We start from the raw sequence: 19,478 nt of genomic DNA, 5'->3' as shown, positions 1-19,478 counted from the left end.
CAATAAACAAACTAAATATGAAAGAGGGGCAATTTTAGTTTATTAATCTTTGTTAATAATGGCATTGAATCAATAAAATATGACAGTTTTGCCATCACAGTAAAAAAAAATGCATTTTAAAATATTAAAAAAGAAAATAATTTATTTTAAATTGTAATAATATTTCACAACATTTCTGTTTTTACTATTTTTTATCAAATAAATGCAGCGTTGGTGAGCATAAGAGACTTATTGATTCTAAAATCAAGATTCTAAAAATGTATTATACAAAAAACACTAAAAACTTTACACAAAAAAAAAAATATCTCACTCTCACTAATGTCACAGCGCTCTCTCAAAAAAAAAAAGAAAATATAACACAATAATGATTTGTATTATTCCAAAAAAAATTTGATCTCAAAACTATAAATGTCTTGTTATCTTCTTCAATCTTGATCCAACAGAGCTGCTGACTGGAGCTGCTGTTCTGCACAGTAGGATTTTACTAAGTATGAAAGTGATAGTGCTAGAAGGAAGAAGGGAGATCAAGAGAGAGAGGGGAGGATTAGGAAAGAGACTGCAGGGAACAGCAAGAACTCAATGAAGTGTTGCAGATAGCTTGACTGACAGGTGGAACACATTGGGACACTTTACTGACATACAAGAGAAAAGAGAGCGAGTGAAATGTCTGGGAAGGGGCAGCATATCTCACTCTTGTAGTACATGGCTATTTGGGATGGAAACAAGCAGAGGAATTTTGGAGGGAAAAGGGAGAGCGAGGGAGAGAGAGAGCAGAGGAAGGTGGTAGGCATGAGTGAGGGCCGTCAGACTCATTGAGGATCAAGAGAGAAGAGAGCACCGATATAAAAATACTCAGTAGCAACTGGCACTCACACTTGCACCGTGACATCTGATTAACTGCTTGTCGATCTCAGCTGTATGTTGATAACGAGCAACAGACAGTTTGACTCAGATCTCAGTCCTGTGCAGATGGGAAAGAGACAGTGAGAGAGAAACTGAGTGTTTCCAAGACTTCCTGAAAGACCTGCAGCGTTGGACAATGACTGTGAGTCAAAAACCGCTCTTATAGAAAATTGTCCATTTCATAACGATACACATTAACAAGTACCTACCTGTTACTAGAAATTAATAAATAATAAAATAATATATAAGAATAAGATATATATATGTAGGATTCAATATGATAATACCTGATATGCTATATATAATGATATTAAAGCCACCATTCACAAACCACCACATATAATTGGTAATATGCAACAAATTAAATCATTAATTGATTATTTCACTAATGGTGTGTGAATGGCAGTTCAAAAGGTTAAAGCTGTGTTATACACCTGTGGGTAATATTAAGCGTTCCAGCCGTGTGTGAAATATTTACTGCACATACTACACATATCCATTGCAGGTCACTAACCATTCAAAATCATTTTGAGATACAAAAGTGAAAAGGGTTGTCACTGCAATTAAACAAAGATGGTTGAGTTTAACAGTATATATGTACACTAAAGGTCAAAAGTTTCTGATTAAGATAAATTACTAAATTAACCAAAAATTATTCATATATCACAAATATAAATAATGCAGCAAACATTTTCTGTTTGACCTGTGGTCTAAACTGTAGTTGGAGAAATGGCAAATGATTAATCACGATTAATCACATCCAAAATAAAAGTTTTGATTACATAATATATTGTATGTGTACAGGGTATATTTATTATGTATATATAAATACACACACATAAAATTATATATTTAGAAAATATTTACATGTATATACATTTATATATTTATATTCTTATATTTTATATTATATATAAATATATTTAATATATAAACATAACATATTCTTCTTAAATATATACATGCATGTGTGTGTATTTATATATACATAATAAATATACACAGTATACACACATATATTATGTAAACAAAACTTTATTTTGGATGTGATTAATCGTGATTAATCATTTGACAGCCCTAATATATATATATATATATATATATATATATATATAATATATATATATATATATATATATATATATATATATATATATATATATATATATGGATCCTTATTACAATTTAAAAGAACTGTTTTTAAAATGCAATTTACTGCTGTGATAGCAAAGCTGATTCATTACTCCAGTCTTCAGTGTCATGATCTTTTGAAAATTACTTTAATATGCTGATTTGGTGCTGAATGTTGCAGACAGTTTTTGCTGTTTAGTATTTTTGTGAAAACTTTGATATACATTCAAAAGTCTGGGTTAAGTAAGATAAAAAATAAAAAAATAAGGAAACATTAAAGACATTCAGAATGTTATTTAAGATTTCTGTTTCAAATGAATTCTGTTCTTTAGAAATTTCTATTAATCAAAGAATCATAAGAAACAATACAAAACTGTTATCAGGTTTGATAATAATAAGAACCATTATTATTAATTGAGTATCAATAATAACTGATAAAAACTGAGCACCAAATCTGCTTATAGATATAGATATAGATAGATAGATAGATAGATAGATAGATAGATAGAAACACATATAAATAAATACAAATATATAAATATATATAGATAGATAGATAGATAGATAGATAGATAGATAGATAGATAGATAGATTAAAAACCTTATATATATTCAAAATCATACAAAATATTTAAAATCATAAAAAACATAAAATGAATAGTTAAGTGGAAAATGGGAATAAAAAGGGGTTGGATTGGTAACATCATATAAATGTTTGTAATGCCTAACAGCAAAACACAGAAGACATTCTTAATTGTATAAAATGTAGCTTTAAAATCAACATTATTCTTACTGTACAGCACAGATATGAATGTTACATGGAAAATGTAACAAGCTAGAGCCTGCACGTCCACTCCTGGCACCTTATCAAAGGCCATTGCCAGAGACGTCTATCAGTAAGATAAAGGCAGCTCTGGGTGGTTCTATTTTCAGTGCTTAGCAACGCACTCATACAACCACACTAGGCCTACATCACAGACTTTAAATTTGTAACTGAATATAATGCACAGTCAGCCAATTATTATTACAAAGTACTGTATATACTATTTTGGTTATCTGTTGATATTAAAGATCAGTGTAAGTCGATACTGGGTATTTGATTGTGCTTGTTGATGTACACAATGTTTCCATTTAGAGTACCTACATTACACGTTACTGTTAAATGTAATATTTAGCTAAACTTAAAATCAATATCCATTTTATACTGTATATTATAAAGTTAAGATGCTTTCATTCAACTATAGCATTTTTAAAAAACTATAAAAAAGAACTGTATCAGAACTGAATAATCAGGCATTTATCGGTTATAACCATAGACTGTATAAAAACAGGTATAACATGAAAATATTTTTAATACTTGTCAACTTTAATGTAATCTTTAAAAAGATAACATAGAACAAAAGTGGAAGCTTCACACAGCATACTGATTGAAAATCATCATTTCATGATTAAAATGTTGCTGTTGCTTTGTTGTCAGACTGCATCTAGAGAACTGGATGAGCTGTGCTACCTCACGGCTCAGTCCATGACATCACTGGTGACATCAGAGCACTTCAAACTCCTCAAAAAGCTCGGTGAGGGGTCTTACGGCAAAGTGATGCTGGCGGTGCATCAGAAGAGAGGTCAGTTGTTCTGTGCTTACCTGTTTTGTTCATGTTGAGCTCTAGACTAATAGCACTGTGACAATCAAGACAGGGTGTATATTTGGTGAAAGCGAAGCACTGCTTACTTTAGCAATCTCTGAACTTCCAGGAACCCCAATGGCTCTGAAGTTCTTCCCCCGTCACTCCACAACTCTCCAAGCTTTCCTGCGTGAATATAATCTCTCCGTCTCCTATTGCACACACCCTTCTCTAACGCGGGCTCTAGGCATCTTCTACTCCACACCTTCTCACTATGTCTTTGCCCAGGAGGCTGGTCTCTATGGTGACCTGTATGATGTCATCGTGTCAGAGGTCAGTAGACTTGATTGATTTTGATTTCACAGGGCCTGGGACAATGGTCCTGGTTTTCCTTCTCTGACGAAATTATGATGATGCATGCATGAGTGGAGAATTTTTTTGTAGTGACGTCCTTCCAGGGAACAGTGTATCTTTGATTATTCAGGCACGTACATGTTGTCCGATATCCTACTGTGTTCTCACTCTCCTGCCAAAAACAACTGCTCCTATCATCAGCCTTGATACATTACTGCTGTTTAATGATAGTACTTACTGCTGAAGCGCAGATTAAATACAGAACACACAGACTTTCCGTCATTTTTTCAGTATACTTTATTGGAATGAACGTTAATCAAACAATATTGCCAAAGCATAAATACATCATTTTAAGATGGAAAATTATATGAATATATAATTGCATTAATATATAATAATTCTAAATAAGAAGAAGAAATTAAAATATAGAAATCGCAATTATATTAAAAAAGGTAAATAATGTAAATGATCCAGGTAAATAAGGTGTTATAAATAAATAAATAAATAAATAAAAAGAGAAAGGATTGCCTAAAAAGGATTAATTAAATGAACAAATATTGAATATACATACATACATACATATATATATATATATATATATATATATATATATATATATATATAAAACTCTCTCTCTTTTTTTGTAGGAGGGGGTGAGTGAGGAGTGTTCCCAGCGTGTGATGTCTCAGTTGAGTGGTGCTGTGTCTCATCTCCATTCTCTTGGCTTTGTGCACCGTGACATTAAGCCGGAGAACATCTTCTTGTGTGACCGTGCTTGTCGCTGGGTCAAACTGGGTGACTTTGGCCTGGCGCGAGCACAGGGGACCAAGGTTCGTGCTGTGTGGTACAATTCCCCTTTCTGTGTGCCTGAGGTGGAGTGCGCCAAGAGAGTCAGTGATACAGAGGAGGAAACAGAGGACATCTGGATATCCGTGGAGCCTAGTTTGGATACTTGGGCTTTGGGGATCCTTATATACTGCCTGCTGACAAGCTGCTTCCCCTGGGAGGAGACCACTTCTGATGACCCTTCCTACTGCAAATACAGAGACTGGTTCAACCGAATCAAACAGAAAGAGGAGACACAAGACACTGTGAGAGAGGAGAACGAGGCTAAAATTGATGTGGCCCCACAGTTTGACTCTTTAAGCTCATTCGTTCTCACCTTGCTGAGAAAGCTGCTGAATCCACTGCCCTGGCTCCGCCCTGGGCCTGATGAGATCCTGTCTTACCTCGGGGGACCTTGGTTACTGAAGACAGAGAAAGAGGAGATGAGGAGAGAGAAGGAGGCACAAGTGGAGGCCAAGAAGATGCATGAGAGAGGAGGGGTGGAAGGGGAAAAATATATATTGGGAAGCAGGGAGAGATAAAGTTTGTGCTCGACGGCAAAATTATATACAGCTGTACTTTATTTCCAAGATTTATATAGTGTTTATATTTCGGAATATTAATGTTTTTTTTTTTTTAAATATCAATAGAATAGTTTTATTATAAAACTGGAGAAATTAAGAAAAAACTTTATCAGAAAATAGAACACATACAACAAAATTGCAAACACAATAAAAAAAATATGACATCACACAAAAAATATGTCATCACATAAGATAAGAAAGATACAAAAAAGAAATTAAATTATAACTGAAAAAATTATAATATATAATAATAATAATAATAATTATTATTATTATTATTATAAGATATAATTATATTATAATTATATATTTAAAAATTATATTTAGAATTTCTATTTATATAAATACACTGGAAGTTTGAAAGAAGTCTCTTATGCTCACCAAGGCTGCATTTATTCGATCAAAAACAGCAATATTGTTGCCTGAAACATTATTGCAATTTAAAATAACTGTTTTCTATTTTAATACATGAATTTCTATTTTAATCCATAAAAGCTGAATTTTCAGCAGCCATTACTCCAATATTCAGTGTCACATGATCCTTCAGCAGTCATTCTAATATGCTGATTTGCTGCTCTATAAACATTTCTTATGATAAAAGTTGAAAACAATTATATATTTTTTCAGGACTCTGATTTATTTATTTTTTTCTCAGGTGCAACTTATAAGTATTCACTCAACATGTGTAGAGGCAAATAGGTACTGAGGAGGTGTAGATTAATAATACTCATCAGATGTGGGTGGAATACATAAACACTGTCTCTACCTCAAGCAGTTGTTTTGATGTACATAGCAACACATGACTGTTTATACATGTTTGAATAAACTTGTTTGTTTTGGTGACTCGTGTACTCTCTTCATTCTGTTATATAATATGCACTCCTCAAGTTGCATTTATAAGTTGACATACACATGTGTGTATGTCAGCATTTGTTGGCGAACTATACCGACCTCATCGTGCATTATTATAACACTTCAGATGATCCGACCAGAGCAGCAGCTCTGCTCCACTCTAAATAGGACAAGAGCAGTGTGAAATGTTAAACAAACACAGGTACAATGGGACGGGTGTCAGGTTAGGGTTGTTCTGGGATTGACTGGATCAGTTCAGATATGTGTAGCCGACTCCAACTTTCCAGCTGTCCACACTGTTGCACCATCAATTCCACCCTGTCTTTTCTGTAACCAGTGCTGGGTAGATCTGTTACAAAATATATGTTGAAAATTGTAGTTAGTAATGTAATCTATACATTACACCTTTTTAGGTGTAATCTGATTAGTTTTGGTTACCTTTAGATTTCTTTTGAACTATTTTAGAACATTGATTTGAATTGGAAATATTTCACTGACATGATATTGATATGTAGAAATATAAAAAGATAGATAATGGATTCCATTCTTTGTTATTAACAAGAAGTGCATCAAACAATACATTATGTCAGGGCTTCTCAAACTGGGGTTGGTGAAGGAACTGCAGGAGGTTCATAAAAATAAATAAATCATTTTTAAATAAAAACAATAAAAATAAAACACTAAAAAAACATTTGTATATCTGCATGTCATGTAATCATCAAAAAAGTGACTTTATTATTTAAATCAGGGGGTGCTTCAGATAATTAATGAGGTTCAGCTGACAAAAAAAGTTTGGGATCACTGCATTACATGTAAATATAAAGTGGAATTAATGTGTCCATTTTATGTTTTGAAAAACCAAAGATATAGCAACATATGGTTAATTTCTGTGCACTTATGTGCAGTTTCAAAAAACTGGAAGACTTTCCAAACATATGTGTTTTTAGAAAGAAAATTAAAAGATAAGGGAGGCTTGATAAATTATGAAGAATTTACTCATTTTGTGGATAAATAATAATGTTATCAATAAAAAAGTAACACCAAGTATTTTAAAATGTAATATATTCAAATTACAAGTATTTATTTTTTTAGAAACTGACTATAATCTAGACTTCATATAATCGACATTTCACACATTTCATTTTATTTTCTTACATATTTTAGTGTTTTGATTATTCCTTCATTGAGTCTTCCTCTGACCCCCTCCATGAATCCTAAAGATGTGTTCTATCAGCTCTGGCCTTCACTATGAGGCCTATGTGAGCCCTTCTGCAGATGGTTTTATAAATAGCCTCAGGTCCATCTATTTAGACTGCTGAACACATCAGCACCTTTCTGTGTCCCCTCTTTGCACCCTGTATCTCTCTCCCTGTTCATGCTCTATGCAATCTTGACTTTCCCTCACACCACCTCTTCATCTCTCTGATGAAACATTGTGATCTGTTTGGTACAGGGCATTGATTTCGCATATGGGTCAAAGTCAACAGGTCAGATTTTGTGTTCCCTCACAGATGCATTAATGCAGTGTACTTTCTCCTCTATAGTTGATGGTTTTGAGGTATTCTTATAGTAGATGACATGGTTGAAAGAATATTGTGTGTTTCGTGAATCAGCGTCACTTCATGCCATCAGCTTTCCAACACAGTTCAGAGATACACAACATCAATAGTGTTGCATTTGCATCAATGAGCTGAGCTGCAAAGGAGCTTCATGGTGACAAGGCCAATAAAACAGACAAGGCTTTGGAGTGACAAAGGGACCAAACATTATTCTCTTTTAACAAGCAGCAATTAGTCGGCAACCAATATTAGTGCAGATCTGCAACCAAAGTTATTCCTGTTTCTTTGTGTACACTTCCTAGCTGGAAAAAAAAGCTTTGGCCAAAACTGAAACTATTATATGTCATATTTGTTTACTGAAATAAAGCTGAAATAAAATAAAATAGATGAAAAAATTACAAATGTTGAAAATGTAAAAAAATAAGTCTTATTTTAATTTTGAATCTAAGATTTTTCTTTTTTTTCTTTTTGAAAAATAAACATTTACCTGGGCACCACCTAAAAAACACACAGGGCTCAGTTTGATATTGTATGTAAAAACAACATTAATCTTTTATTAGTTTTATTACTAGTTTCATTAATTTTGCAGCTAGTAAAACTGAATTGCAAACATAAGACAAATGTGCACAATGTCATAAACAGAGATTTGGTGGACAGTACATTCCAGTGGACAGGGATAGACTCCGCAGGGGACAGCTGGATGGAAGGACACAACAACTGATGAGTGGTGGGAGACACATAGAGCGCAATGGATCATAAAAATGACAGGAGAAGAGCTGGACTGTGTGAGCAGAGCCAAGGACAGCAATGCGTTCAGCAGAACCTGCTACAAACCTCAGCAGAATTCAGGGATAATGATTACATTGCACAAACATATCGATATACAGACTCACTAATCTTGATCAATAGCAGTCAACATATGTAACTGATCGCTTGCATTTACAGCAGCAAAGAGCGATTACTTTTAGCAAAATCAGCAGATTTAAAGTCCAATGAAAACAGATCTAAATAAAGCCAAGCCAATGCAGAAAGAACGAGCAACAGCACAATGGTGATTCCTTCCTGAATGAATCAGTGATTTTTAACAAATCAGCTGAGTAAATGATTCAGTGACTGACTCAGAATACTCAAAAGGGCTTTTCACATTTCGCTTAACCCCTGGTTATCATTTATCTAAACCTGCTTTTAACACCAGGTAAAGATACATTTTACAGGTACATAACTTAGAAGCAGGCTAACCTCTCGTTTTTTTTTACATGGGGTTATGAAACCCTCATCCTGAGCAGAGTTAGCACTGCTTTTGCACACTGAGGTGCCAAACTTGTACGATGTGAAATGATGCTGTGTTAAAATGTTACGATTTGATACTTAACAACAGACACCCAATCACACGCCTCATATTCATGTGCTTTGGACAGCATGCACGCTGTATAAATAGTCGTTTCAGCATTTCATGGGAACAAAAAAAATGTCAAATGGTGACGTAACAGAGAGACTGCCCACCAAAAGGTCCATTATAGAAAAACAGTCTATAATATAATACTAGGATGTGCAATGCTAGAATCATTATGTGAAAGAGTTGCATGCTGCCTTCGTCCAATCAATGACACTTACACTGCAAATATGCAAATGAGACTGTTAACCCGAGGTTTAGGAATCTACAGTGTGAAAGTCATTTTATAAATACCCAGGATTAACTGTTAACCCCAGGAAAATTATGAGCAGTGGCTTAGAATGACCCAATGTTAACAATTTAAAACCCTGAAAAGACTTGTCTCCACCTACTGGCATACAAAGGACATGAAATAACAATATAAAAATTATATTTATATTTTAAAAAGAATATATATTTGTTTGCATGGAATACCATCTTAATTATCATCTCATGGGGGAAAACAATTACTTTGCATGTTTAATGCAATTTTGTATAATGCAAATTTGTATATGTAGAAGTTATAGAATATAGCCTATGATTTGCTACTTTAAACTGCTATTTACAGTTAGGATTGGAGGGTCACTCTAGGCCTGGGTTTGTAAAGGCTTGTTTTATACTCGCAGCTACTGTAATATCACAGATTTGGGATGCCTAATCAGATTACCTCTTACTTAATACTATAAACTGTCATTCAATCCAGTTTATAGATGTTAGTGTAAGAGATACTTTGAGACAGAACCAACTGTAGTATCCAAAAGAGCAAATACAGAGGAGATACATTCCTCCAATAAACAGGTTAGGATATTATACTGTGTTTACGATCTGGTGTGCTTATCTGTGGTCAACTCAAGTACCCACCGTGTTTCCTTCATGCCGCCCCACATGAAGCACAGAGAATTCCACCGTTTGGTTGTCAGGTCACTGTGTACATGGGTTTGGACTAGCTCAGCTTTGGCTCTCTCCTGCCATGCCTCCATATGTCAAAATGTCATCAGCTCCTCTGGTGCTCAGTTTGTCGACCTAGTTAAACTATCTTCCCATAGCACAGTATGGATGTTGGGAAATCATGTAGCCGTGTTGTGTCAACTGCATGATGACTGTCTGACAGGAGGCACCAGATAAGCTAAAGTCAGTACTGCACTGTCCCAGTGGCATTGCAGGTTTTCCCCAATTAAAATGATTCTGATCATGGAGGTGGTGGGCCAAGGGTTCAGTATTTGTTTATTTTCAGCAGCGGTAACCAGTGGTAACATTTACATGCCAGCCCTAAAACAGAATGTCTAATGTTCTTTGTAAAGATTCACCCCATCACATGAATCTGGCATGACCTTAGGAGCACTACACTCTCAAACAATAGTGAAATTAGGAAATTACTTTAATCTGGATAACTTGGCAGACTGTGAAAGTTAATATCTAATAATAAAAATAATAATAAAAAAAATTGTAGAAACTTACCAAAAAAAAATAGCAGTTTATTAACTTGTGAGCTAGAGTGTCACGTGGTCTATTTTTAGCTTGTATAATTATGTTAAGATCATTGTAGCTGTAATATTATCAGTTGCTGTAAGCAGGTCACCACTCTGAATCCAAAATATGCATTTAGATTATTCCTGCAGAGTTTCTGGTGGTGGGTGGTTGGGGGCATCCATCCAAAATTTTACAAAGGATTCATTTGTCAACACACAACCAAATCAATAGCAATTTATATGAGAAGCAAAACTGACAGTAATTTAAATAATATAAAATAGATTAAGATTGTTTTTGGAAAACCTTAAATGTATAAAATTCAGTTTTACTCCAAAAATCTAATACATTTTAGTGTGATTTATGCTTAAAACAACTAAACAAAATGCTGGTAAAAAAAAAAGAAAAAAAAAGAAAAAAGAAATCAAGATATTCACAAATTCACGAAAGTCTTATTATCTTATATAATTTAATGCTCGTTTTATGTAATTTGATGGTTTTCAAGAAAATAATCTAATTAAGGATGTTTAGCTATTGGAAAGCAAGACAAAACTACAGATTAAGAACAAAAAATACAAAATGATTATATTAATTGTAAAGTTATTAAAATTTAATTTTTATTATTAATAATAATAATAATAATAAACTTGTTATAATAATACTTTTTTAATTTTTATTTAATTCTATTTAAATTATTATATTTATATTTTTATTCCCTAGATCACATACAGAGTTATGATGAAGATACAATGAAAACGCATGGTAGATTGTTGGCTGTCAGACATGTTCAGAACAGCCAATCAGTGCTCTGTGCTGACCCCTGCTGCCAGATGATATGTACAAACAGTAGTGAATTTACTTATTAAAATAGCAGATTTCTCTTTTACTAGGAGTTCCTCAAAAAAGAATGACATAGCTGAAAAAAACTGTAATTCATACATATCCGTATTCAAAACACAAAGATCTATAAATTACCTAATAATGCAAGGCTGCCTAACAAGGTCCAAGGCAAAATTATAAGCCCCATAACATTCTCAGTTGTGTCCTCTCCTGACCTATAATGCAATAAAAAGAATCAATTAAAAACCAATGATACATGGCATTTTGTTATATAGTATAAAACATACAGCAAAACTCCATTATGTACAAAGGCTATACACATAACTCCAAAATTTGGGAAGAGCGAATGTCTAATAGAGAGAGAGAGAGAGAGAGAGAGACAGGCGGAGGGATGATGAGGGGAGGGAAGAGAAAGGGAGGGGAAAAGGAAAAGCCAAAGGATTCTGAAAAACACAAGGAGCAGCAGAGAATTGGAAATTTGTAAGTATTATAAAAAACGAATTCTTTTGAGAATATTACATCATTACAATCATCATATAACACATCATCTAGTCATTGCTTTTAACACTCACATAGTAAAACAGAAGAGAATGTGGGTAGTGAATATGGAGGTACCTCTTAATGGGATGAATATCAAAAATTTTGCATTCCTCTTTGAACAACATGCAGCGGTATTAGAAATATACACTTTATATGAAAAAAATGCAGAATTTGAGGGTATGCTGTGTGTTGATGCATATGTGCACTATACAGTTGAGTTGTCAGGTTGAATATGTAATGGATCCTGCAGGCAAAACTATGGTCTGAGGGAATGCATAGGGGTACATATGTGTTTATGACGAGTGATGAGTATTTATGCATCTGTGTGTATATGTAAGCATAAGTGTGTGTGAGGTTGTTGAGTCCACAGAGTGGGGTGGGAATGCACATTCTTTAGTGTGAGCTCATGTCTTGGACACAGAGAAATACAGGCTTAGCGGAAAAGACTTGGGGAGAGAGAAGGAAACAGACAAAGCTGGATGGATGGAACAGCTGTAACTCATATCTTTAATGAGCGATTGAGAACAGAGAACTCATGTTCTGTGACATCAATAAATGAGAATCTGCATGAGTCACAGGCAAATGGAAATCTAAATAAGTCTCATCCATCTGCAGTTCTGTTTTCTCATGTACTATTTGTTTTAGAATGCATTTGTTTGTCCAAGTTTTTTGAGGATGTCTATAAATGGATATATTTTGGAAGTGATGACTTCCAAAGTTTTATCTGCATGGCTCGTTAAGAAGGAAATCTGCTCTGCCGGCAAACAGGTATACTGTGACCAATCTGATAACTGACAGATTTCTCAAAACAAAACTGCATTTGCAATTGTTCTGAATGGACGAATAACTCTAGTCAGTTTCAAATAAATGCTGTTCTTTTGACTTTCTAATTTGTTCCACAAAAATATTAAGCAGTGCAACTGTTTTTAGCACTGATAATAATAAGAAATGTTTCTTGAGCATCAAATTGGTATAGAACAATTTCTGATCGATCATATGATACTGATAACTGGAGTAATGGCTGCTGAAAATCCAGCTTTCACAGGAATAAATTCCATTTTAACACATTAATATAGAAATCAGTCATTTTAAATTGTAATAATGTTTCACAAAATTATAGTGATTAAGCGTTTTCACTGAAAAAATTCATTTTTGATCAAGCAAATACAGCCTTAACTGTACATAACAGAATTCCACAAATTTTCGTGGAAGCCAGCTTCCATTCCATCCACTGATATGTTGAATACACTGAAAGTTATTTCAGGCTTGTTATGATAAAACATGCTCATAACCTTTCTTGCTCTCTCCAGGCCCTGAGCTGTGATCAGCCCACGTGAAGACCCTGAAAGATGGGCAGCTATCCAGTTTCTGTGCTGTTATGCTGTTTTTTCTTTGGTAATTCCATCAAAACAGAAGCCAATTAATTTAATTAATATGAATAAATGTTTATTTTTGAATGCCCAGCCAACAAGACTTTTCTGATTTTTCTTCTCACAGTACTTGTTACTGTCCGGGCACAACAAACTGGTAATTCACTTGTTTTGTTCACTAATTAAATTGTTTTGATAAACGATTGTGTGGAAACTTGTGTGTTTGTATATAGGGGAGACCAGGCCTAGCTGTCACATGGGGAAGTTGTCCCAATAATTATATCTCAGTAACTATAAAGGCTTCATATGGATATTTGAATGTCAATGATGAGTTTTGATGTGTTTTATCTGTTGTAATTTTTTAAATAATGCAGTTAATTAAGAATTTTATAATTCAGTTATAAAATAGTCTATAGTACTCTGTACATACACCAGAGAATAGTGTAGAATAGTGATTCTCAACCCAACTGGTCCTGAAGAACCTGGATATATTATTAAGTTATATATATTAAGTTAATAAAATAATATTTATAATAAATATACATTTCTAGTCATGTCATAAATATTTAACTGGGTAGAAATTGCTATTTGTAAGTCTAAAATAAATGTAGAAGTCCAGTAAATTACTAGAAGATGAACAACTGACTGGAAAAATTATGTCAATTCATCAGTTATAGTAGTGAAAATTCTGGAGTTGTGGAATAAATTTATTGAAATTATTTGTAATTATTTTATTTAATCATTCTAGTCACATATTAATATTATAAATATAATAAATGAAAAATGAACAGCAGGGGTATCAGAAATATCTTTGGGAGCATCAGAATCAGAAAGGATGAGAACCGTTGTAGAAAACATCTCTCTTAGATAATGTATTTCATTACTCATTTTAATTACAAATAGTATTTCAAAAAAGGTATTCTTCTCAAGTCCTTGTTGGGGCAACTTTTCCACAGTATGCCCGGTTCATAACTGTTGTACTTCTGCATATGTGGCTAAGAAATATTTGGTTATTGTCAGGCTGGGGGATTCATGCCTTAAAGGGGTCATGTGACGTTTCTAAAATGAACATTATTTTGTGTATTTGGTGTAATGCAATGTGTTTATGTGATTTAACCCGTTAACTGTCACCCCGTCCCGTATACGGGACGCCTACGTTGACTTCACTAAATCCTTATCTAATCATGACAAACTATATATTGTTGGAAAGGTCTAAGACTCCTAAATAGATATTTTACCAATGTTTTTTGTTAAAAATTATGTAGGAAAAGTAATAGATTAATTTATGACAAGAGTGCACTCTCAAAAATCTACATCATAACAGGAGTTCTGACCTTGTCAAAAAAAAAAAGTCTTCTTCGTTGCCTTTTTCTCTGTCACACTTTAGAAATAATCAGAAATGATATATCAACTGAAAACTTAAAATCTCAAAATTCATCCTTTAATTCATCCTTTAAAACCCATTTCAGACATTGCATTACCACAAAAATGGTACATCAATATCATGTTATAAAATGTTTTTGTTCATGAATTATAAAAAATGTAATTTGGAAAGTGCACTTTCAAGTCTATGTTCAAAAATGTGAGTGACAGTTAAGGGTTTAAGGATAAAAAAAACATTATTTTCCACATAATTCGCATTATCGTTGCTCCTCTATGCCCTGACTTTCTGAAACATGTAGATTTTTACAAAGCTCATCATTCTGAAAAGCATGGTGTGCTCTGATTGGCCAGCTATCCAGTGCGTTGTGATTGGCCGAATACCTCGAGTATGTGACAGAAATGTTACGCCCCTTAACATACTGTGATGCCGTGTCCCGGTCAGAACACCGGCACCACAAGACAAAACCAATAAAACCTATTATAAATGAGGAATTTGTTGCATCCAGTTGGGACATAATTACTGATTATAATGACTTATACTGTGTTTTTACGTGTTGCATTATGTTGCATATCACGCGGCGTAAACATAAAACCATGTCTGCATCTGTGATCGGAGAAACGACAAACAACAAGCGCTATTCTACAATGCTCAAAACTCACGTTTGAATCAACAGCGGGAAATTCTTTAAATATAAAACATTTACTTACAAGCTGTGAGTCGGAAGTGCCAGACTGTCATTGCAAAGTTGGAATTGCCCCACTTTATAGAAACAGACACCGGCATTGTAGGCTACTCTCCCAGGAAACAGTCCTCGTCCTCCATAAAATGCGTACTTCACATCTGAATATTTGGGTTGAACTGTTCTGGAACAGTGTTGTAAAAACAACTTAACCACTGATTTCTAGTTGTGTCCTCTTTTAGAAGACCAAACAAAGGAGTTTCACTTTTACATCGAAACACACAGCATCTCCATGACAAGGCAGTGGTGGCAACAGTAAGAATAAGAGGAACGCCTTCTTTCTTTGCGTGAACATTTGGGCAGTGTTATGCAAATCTACCCTAATAGTGACGTAGCTGTGGGGGCATGTTAGAACAAGCTGTTTTAAGTAGGAGTGCTTGACTCCTTTTATAAAGAATATCTCTTTGGGTTTGAGACTTTAGTCTTTGCAACTTTAAAGTGACGTGACATACAGCCATGTATGGTGACCCATACTCAAAATTCGTGTTCTGAATTTAACCCATCCAAAGTGCACACACACAGCAGTGAACACACACCGTGAACACACACCCGGATCAGTGGGAAGCCATTTATACTGCAGAGCTCGGGGAGCAGCTGGGGATTCGGTGCCTTGCTCAAGGGCACCTCAGTCGTGGTATTGCTGGCCCAAGACTCAAACCCACAACCTTAGGGTTAGGAGTTAAACTCTCTATCCACTAGGCCACGACTTCCCCAAACAGATCTTTACAGATCTTCTTTTTGCACCAAGAGCTTGTAACACTCCAAAGAGAAAGGAAAAATTGAAATTGCATCATATGACCCCTTTAAGGATGTTTCTTAAACTCTCTAGTACGGCAGCGAACCCCTTAAAGCCTAAGTTTTCGCCAAATTCAAGAACTGCCAATAAATGTATTTTCAAAAGTGGTCCTGACAGAACTGTCTTTTTGCCATAACAGCAGAAATGTTCGATAGCTTTATGTAGCCAAGACTTTAAGTTATGTGACTCTATAAAAACACTGACTTTCAAAAATAAACCCACCCTGAAAAATATTCACTGAAGTAAAAAGCGTGACAACTGGCCCCGGTCTCCTCTACATGTTTTTTTCTTTTTCTTGGCAGAACTACGCGACATTGATGCCACTGCTTTGCCACCACCAGGTGAGCTTGTACACATGTGAGTACAGCATTTGTATTAACATAAGACAATAACAGTCTTGTCTCTGTCCCACAGACTGCAGAGAGGAAACATACCTCTGCACCAGGATGTACTCTGTTCATCGACCGACAAAGAGATGCATCAATTCACTCTGTCTCTACAGGTGGCTAACACACCGAAACACAAACACACACACACACACACACACACACACACACACACACACACACACACACACACACACACACACACACACACACACACACACACATCCTTTTTAGGCTACTTTTCTTTTTCATCCTCCTCTGCTGAACAAGAGATTTGTATCTGATATGGTGCATGTGAAATAAATGACATCTGTTTTCTTCAGTCTTCAAAGAGTCTATGTGATCAACAAAGAAATCTGTGTAAGAACTGTGTGCCAGCAAGATGAGCTCCTTATGGGTAAGTCACTCAATATGTCAGTAACACACTACAGAACATGTGAGAGTGGGGGTAGAAATTTATGTTTTTGAATGGGCCATATTGTTAGATATATAAATATTGTTATTATATTATTTAGCATTTAGCATTTCTACCTTCCACCTTTGTTTTGACAATTTTTGCTAAATAAATAAAAATAAATAAATAAATATTAAGCATCCCAAAATATTCAATAGAATATTTTTAGAGCATGTATCTTAAATATATAAAATTCTATCCTTCTCCATTTTTAAATACATCTAACACATTTTAGTGAGATTAATGCAATTCAAGATATTAATTTGATAATAATTAACAATTCTATTATTGATAATACAATCTTCATAATTCAATATAAATTCATAATATCTTACACTACTGTTTGCAGTCAGTAAGTTTTTTTTAATGTTTGTGAAAGAAGTATTGTGCTCTGCAAGGCTCCATTTATTTGACCATAAATAAATGAATAGAAAACACAACCTTAAGGTGGCGAGTACTCTCTCTCCTTCTCTCTCTTTCTTTCTTTTTTCAGCTGAACTCTGTAGAGAGAAATCGGGTTGGCCAAAACGCCAAAAGAGGACAACTAGGAGACGCTGTCGCCGTCCCAACCCAAAAACCTGGGCAAATAGGGCCTAAAGTCAGATGGATGACAAAGGACAGAATTTTGGTTCCAACAAATACAACTATAAATCTAAACGTTGAATCTAAAAATGTAAACTTGTTACATTCCTAAAACAAACCTAAGCTGTGGTCCAGTGACCTTTACAAACATTACTGTTCATAATCACTTTATGTAACTTATACTCATTTTAATGCTTGAACTTGAAACCGAAAAAAAAAGCTAGGTTGAATGTCTCAGTATTTCTAAATACTGTATTTTAATAAGATCACAAAGGGCATGACAGTGCATAGCTCTGGTGCTGAATGTTAAAGTAGGCCGCTGTATAACCACTATTTGCTTCATATTCTTCTATTATACTGTTTATGTCCACACCAACCACTGTAAGTAAAAGATGAAATGCACAACAGCAAATAAAAACGTTGATATTTTCACTCTCAAAGATCAGCCTTTCACAGAACTTATTGAAGCATTGTGTGGTTATAAATGACTAATTAGCTTTGGACTATCATGTCTTATATGTTAGGATGTCCTGTTCTTATAGAAAACTACCAGCACTGATTCATACAAGATTAGATTTATATGCAGTAAAGCATAAGTGTGTTCAGTGGTTAAATATTTATTCATCTTTTACACAATAAATAGGCCCTTTACACTTAGTTTCATGGAATTATCCAGAGATAACAGTAGGGGGCGACAGACATGATAAAAAGACAGCAGCAGGCTGTGATACAAGTGTCTCCTCTGAGTAATTCATTGTTTTGGTAAGTGGAGATAAATAATAGAAATGAGTAATGAGTTGATTTAGGGCTTGTGTCTGGTGCCTGAGAGTGTTTACTGATCTCACTGTGGTCATGAATAACACATTTTTTAGTCAATATGTCAACAATATGTTTACTGATATGTAAGCAGATGGAAGACACAAATAACTTTAAGTGCATTTTTTCCCATCTTTTCTTCTTCCCTGGTTTGAAAACAATTAAGATATTACTAGATATGTTTAAAAAAGTGATTTGTACCTTTCTACACTAACCGTGTTTGAGTCGTTTGCCATCCACAGGCATTTGACAAATGTGCTTTCACCAACCTGAGGGAGAAAGCGTGTTAAGAGAGATATCTGGGAGTCTTTCTTCTGGGTGAAGATCTTTACATTTTTCAACTCATCATTGTAAACTTAGATAAGAGGTCACCAGCTCGAACTTGCCTCAAAACACCTGCCTGGAAGTTTCAAGTATACCTTGATTAGCTGGTTAATTAGGGTTGGAGCTGGACTCTGCAGGACACCGGCCCTTCAGGACCGAGTTTGATGACCCCTGACTTTGATCCACACAGCACAATGCAACTGAGTCAGTCACGCATGATTTCCGCCACAACATAGATGGGAAACAGATCCCCCTACTGGACGCGAGTGGAACAGTGATACATTTCTGTAAAGGAACATTTTGGTAGCTGAAATAAAGCCAAACAAGTGACCATGCAGAAATTTGACTAAGGAAAATAGAGTGTTTTAAATTTACACCTTAAATATCAAATTAAATAGGAGAGATATTTGGGGTAAGTCGTCGAGTAGTGTTTTTTTTTTCTATCTTATTTTCTAAGGCAACACAGTGCAGCTACAAGATAATGTGCTTATTCGATAATAAACGTCATATCTGCGAAA

General features: G+C 34.6%; 2 protein-coding genes across 2 annotated transcripts; both read left to right on the top strand.

The window, feature by feature from the left end:
- The first annotated feature begins 438 nt into the window (after positions 1-438).
- On the top strand, positions 439-5,469 carry LOC109113170 (serine/threonine-protein kinase SBK2-like). The gene is made up of 4 exons (XM_042772121.1): positions 439-1,045; positions 3,512-3,656; positions 3,787-3,989; positions 4,658-5,469. The coding sequence occupies exons 1-4, from the start codon at positions 1,040-1,042 to the stop codon at positions 5,375-5,377; spliced, it is 1,074 nt and encodes a 357-aa protein (XP_042628055.1). The 5' UTR covers positions 439-1,039; the 3' UTR covers positions 5,378-5,469.
- Positions 5,470-11,957: 6,488 nt separating this feature from the next.
- On the top strand, positions 11,958-18,260 carry LOC109112829 (microfibrillar-associated protein 2-like). The gene is made up of 7 exons (XM_042772120.1): positions 11,958-12,049; positions 13,420-13,504; positions 13,607-13,636; positions 16,701-16,739; positions 16,813-16,900; positions 17,108-17,181; positions 17,732-18,260. The coding sequence occupies exons 2-7, from the start codon at positions 13,459-13,461 to the stop codon at positions 17,833-17,835; spliced, it is 381 nt and encodes a 126-aa protein (XP_042628054.1). The 5' UTR covers positions 11,958-12,049; positions 13,420-13,458; the 3' UTR covers positions 17,836-18,260.
- Positions 18,261-19,478: the final 1,218 nt, after the last annotated feature.

This window comes from Cyprinus carpio, chromosome A16 (assembly GCF_018340385.1).
Source record: "Cyprinus carpio isolate SPL01 chromosome A16, ASM1834038v1, whole genome shotgun sequence".
In the NCBI taxonomy this organism is placed as follows: Eukaryota; Metazoa; Chordata; class Actinopteri; order Cypriniformes; family Cyprinidae; genus Cyprinus; species Cyprinus carpio.
Note: the sequence above shows the minus strand (reverse complement) of the source record. Positions and strands in the feature narration are given on the sequence as shown.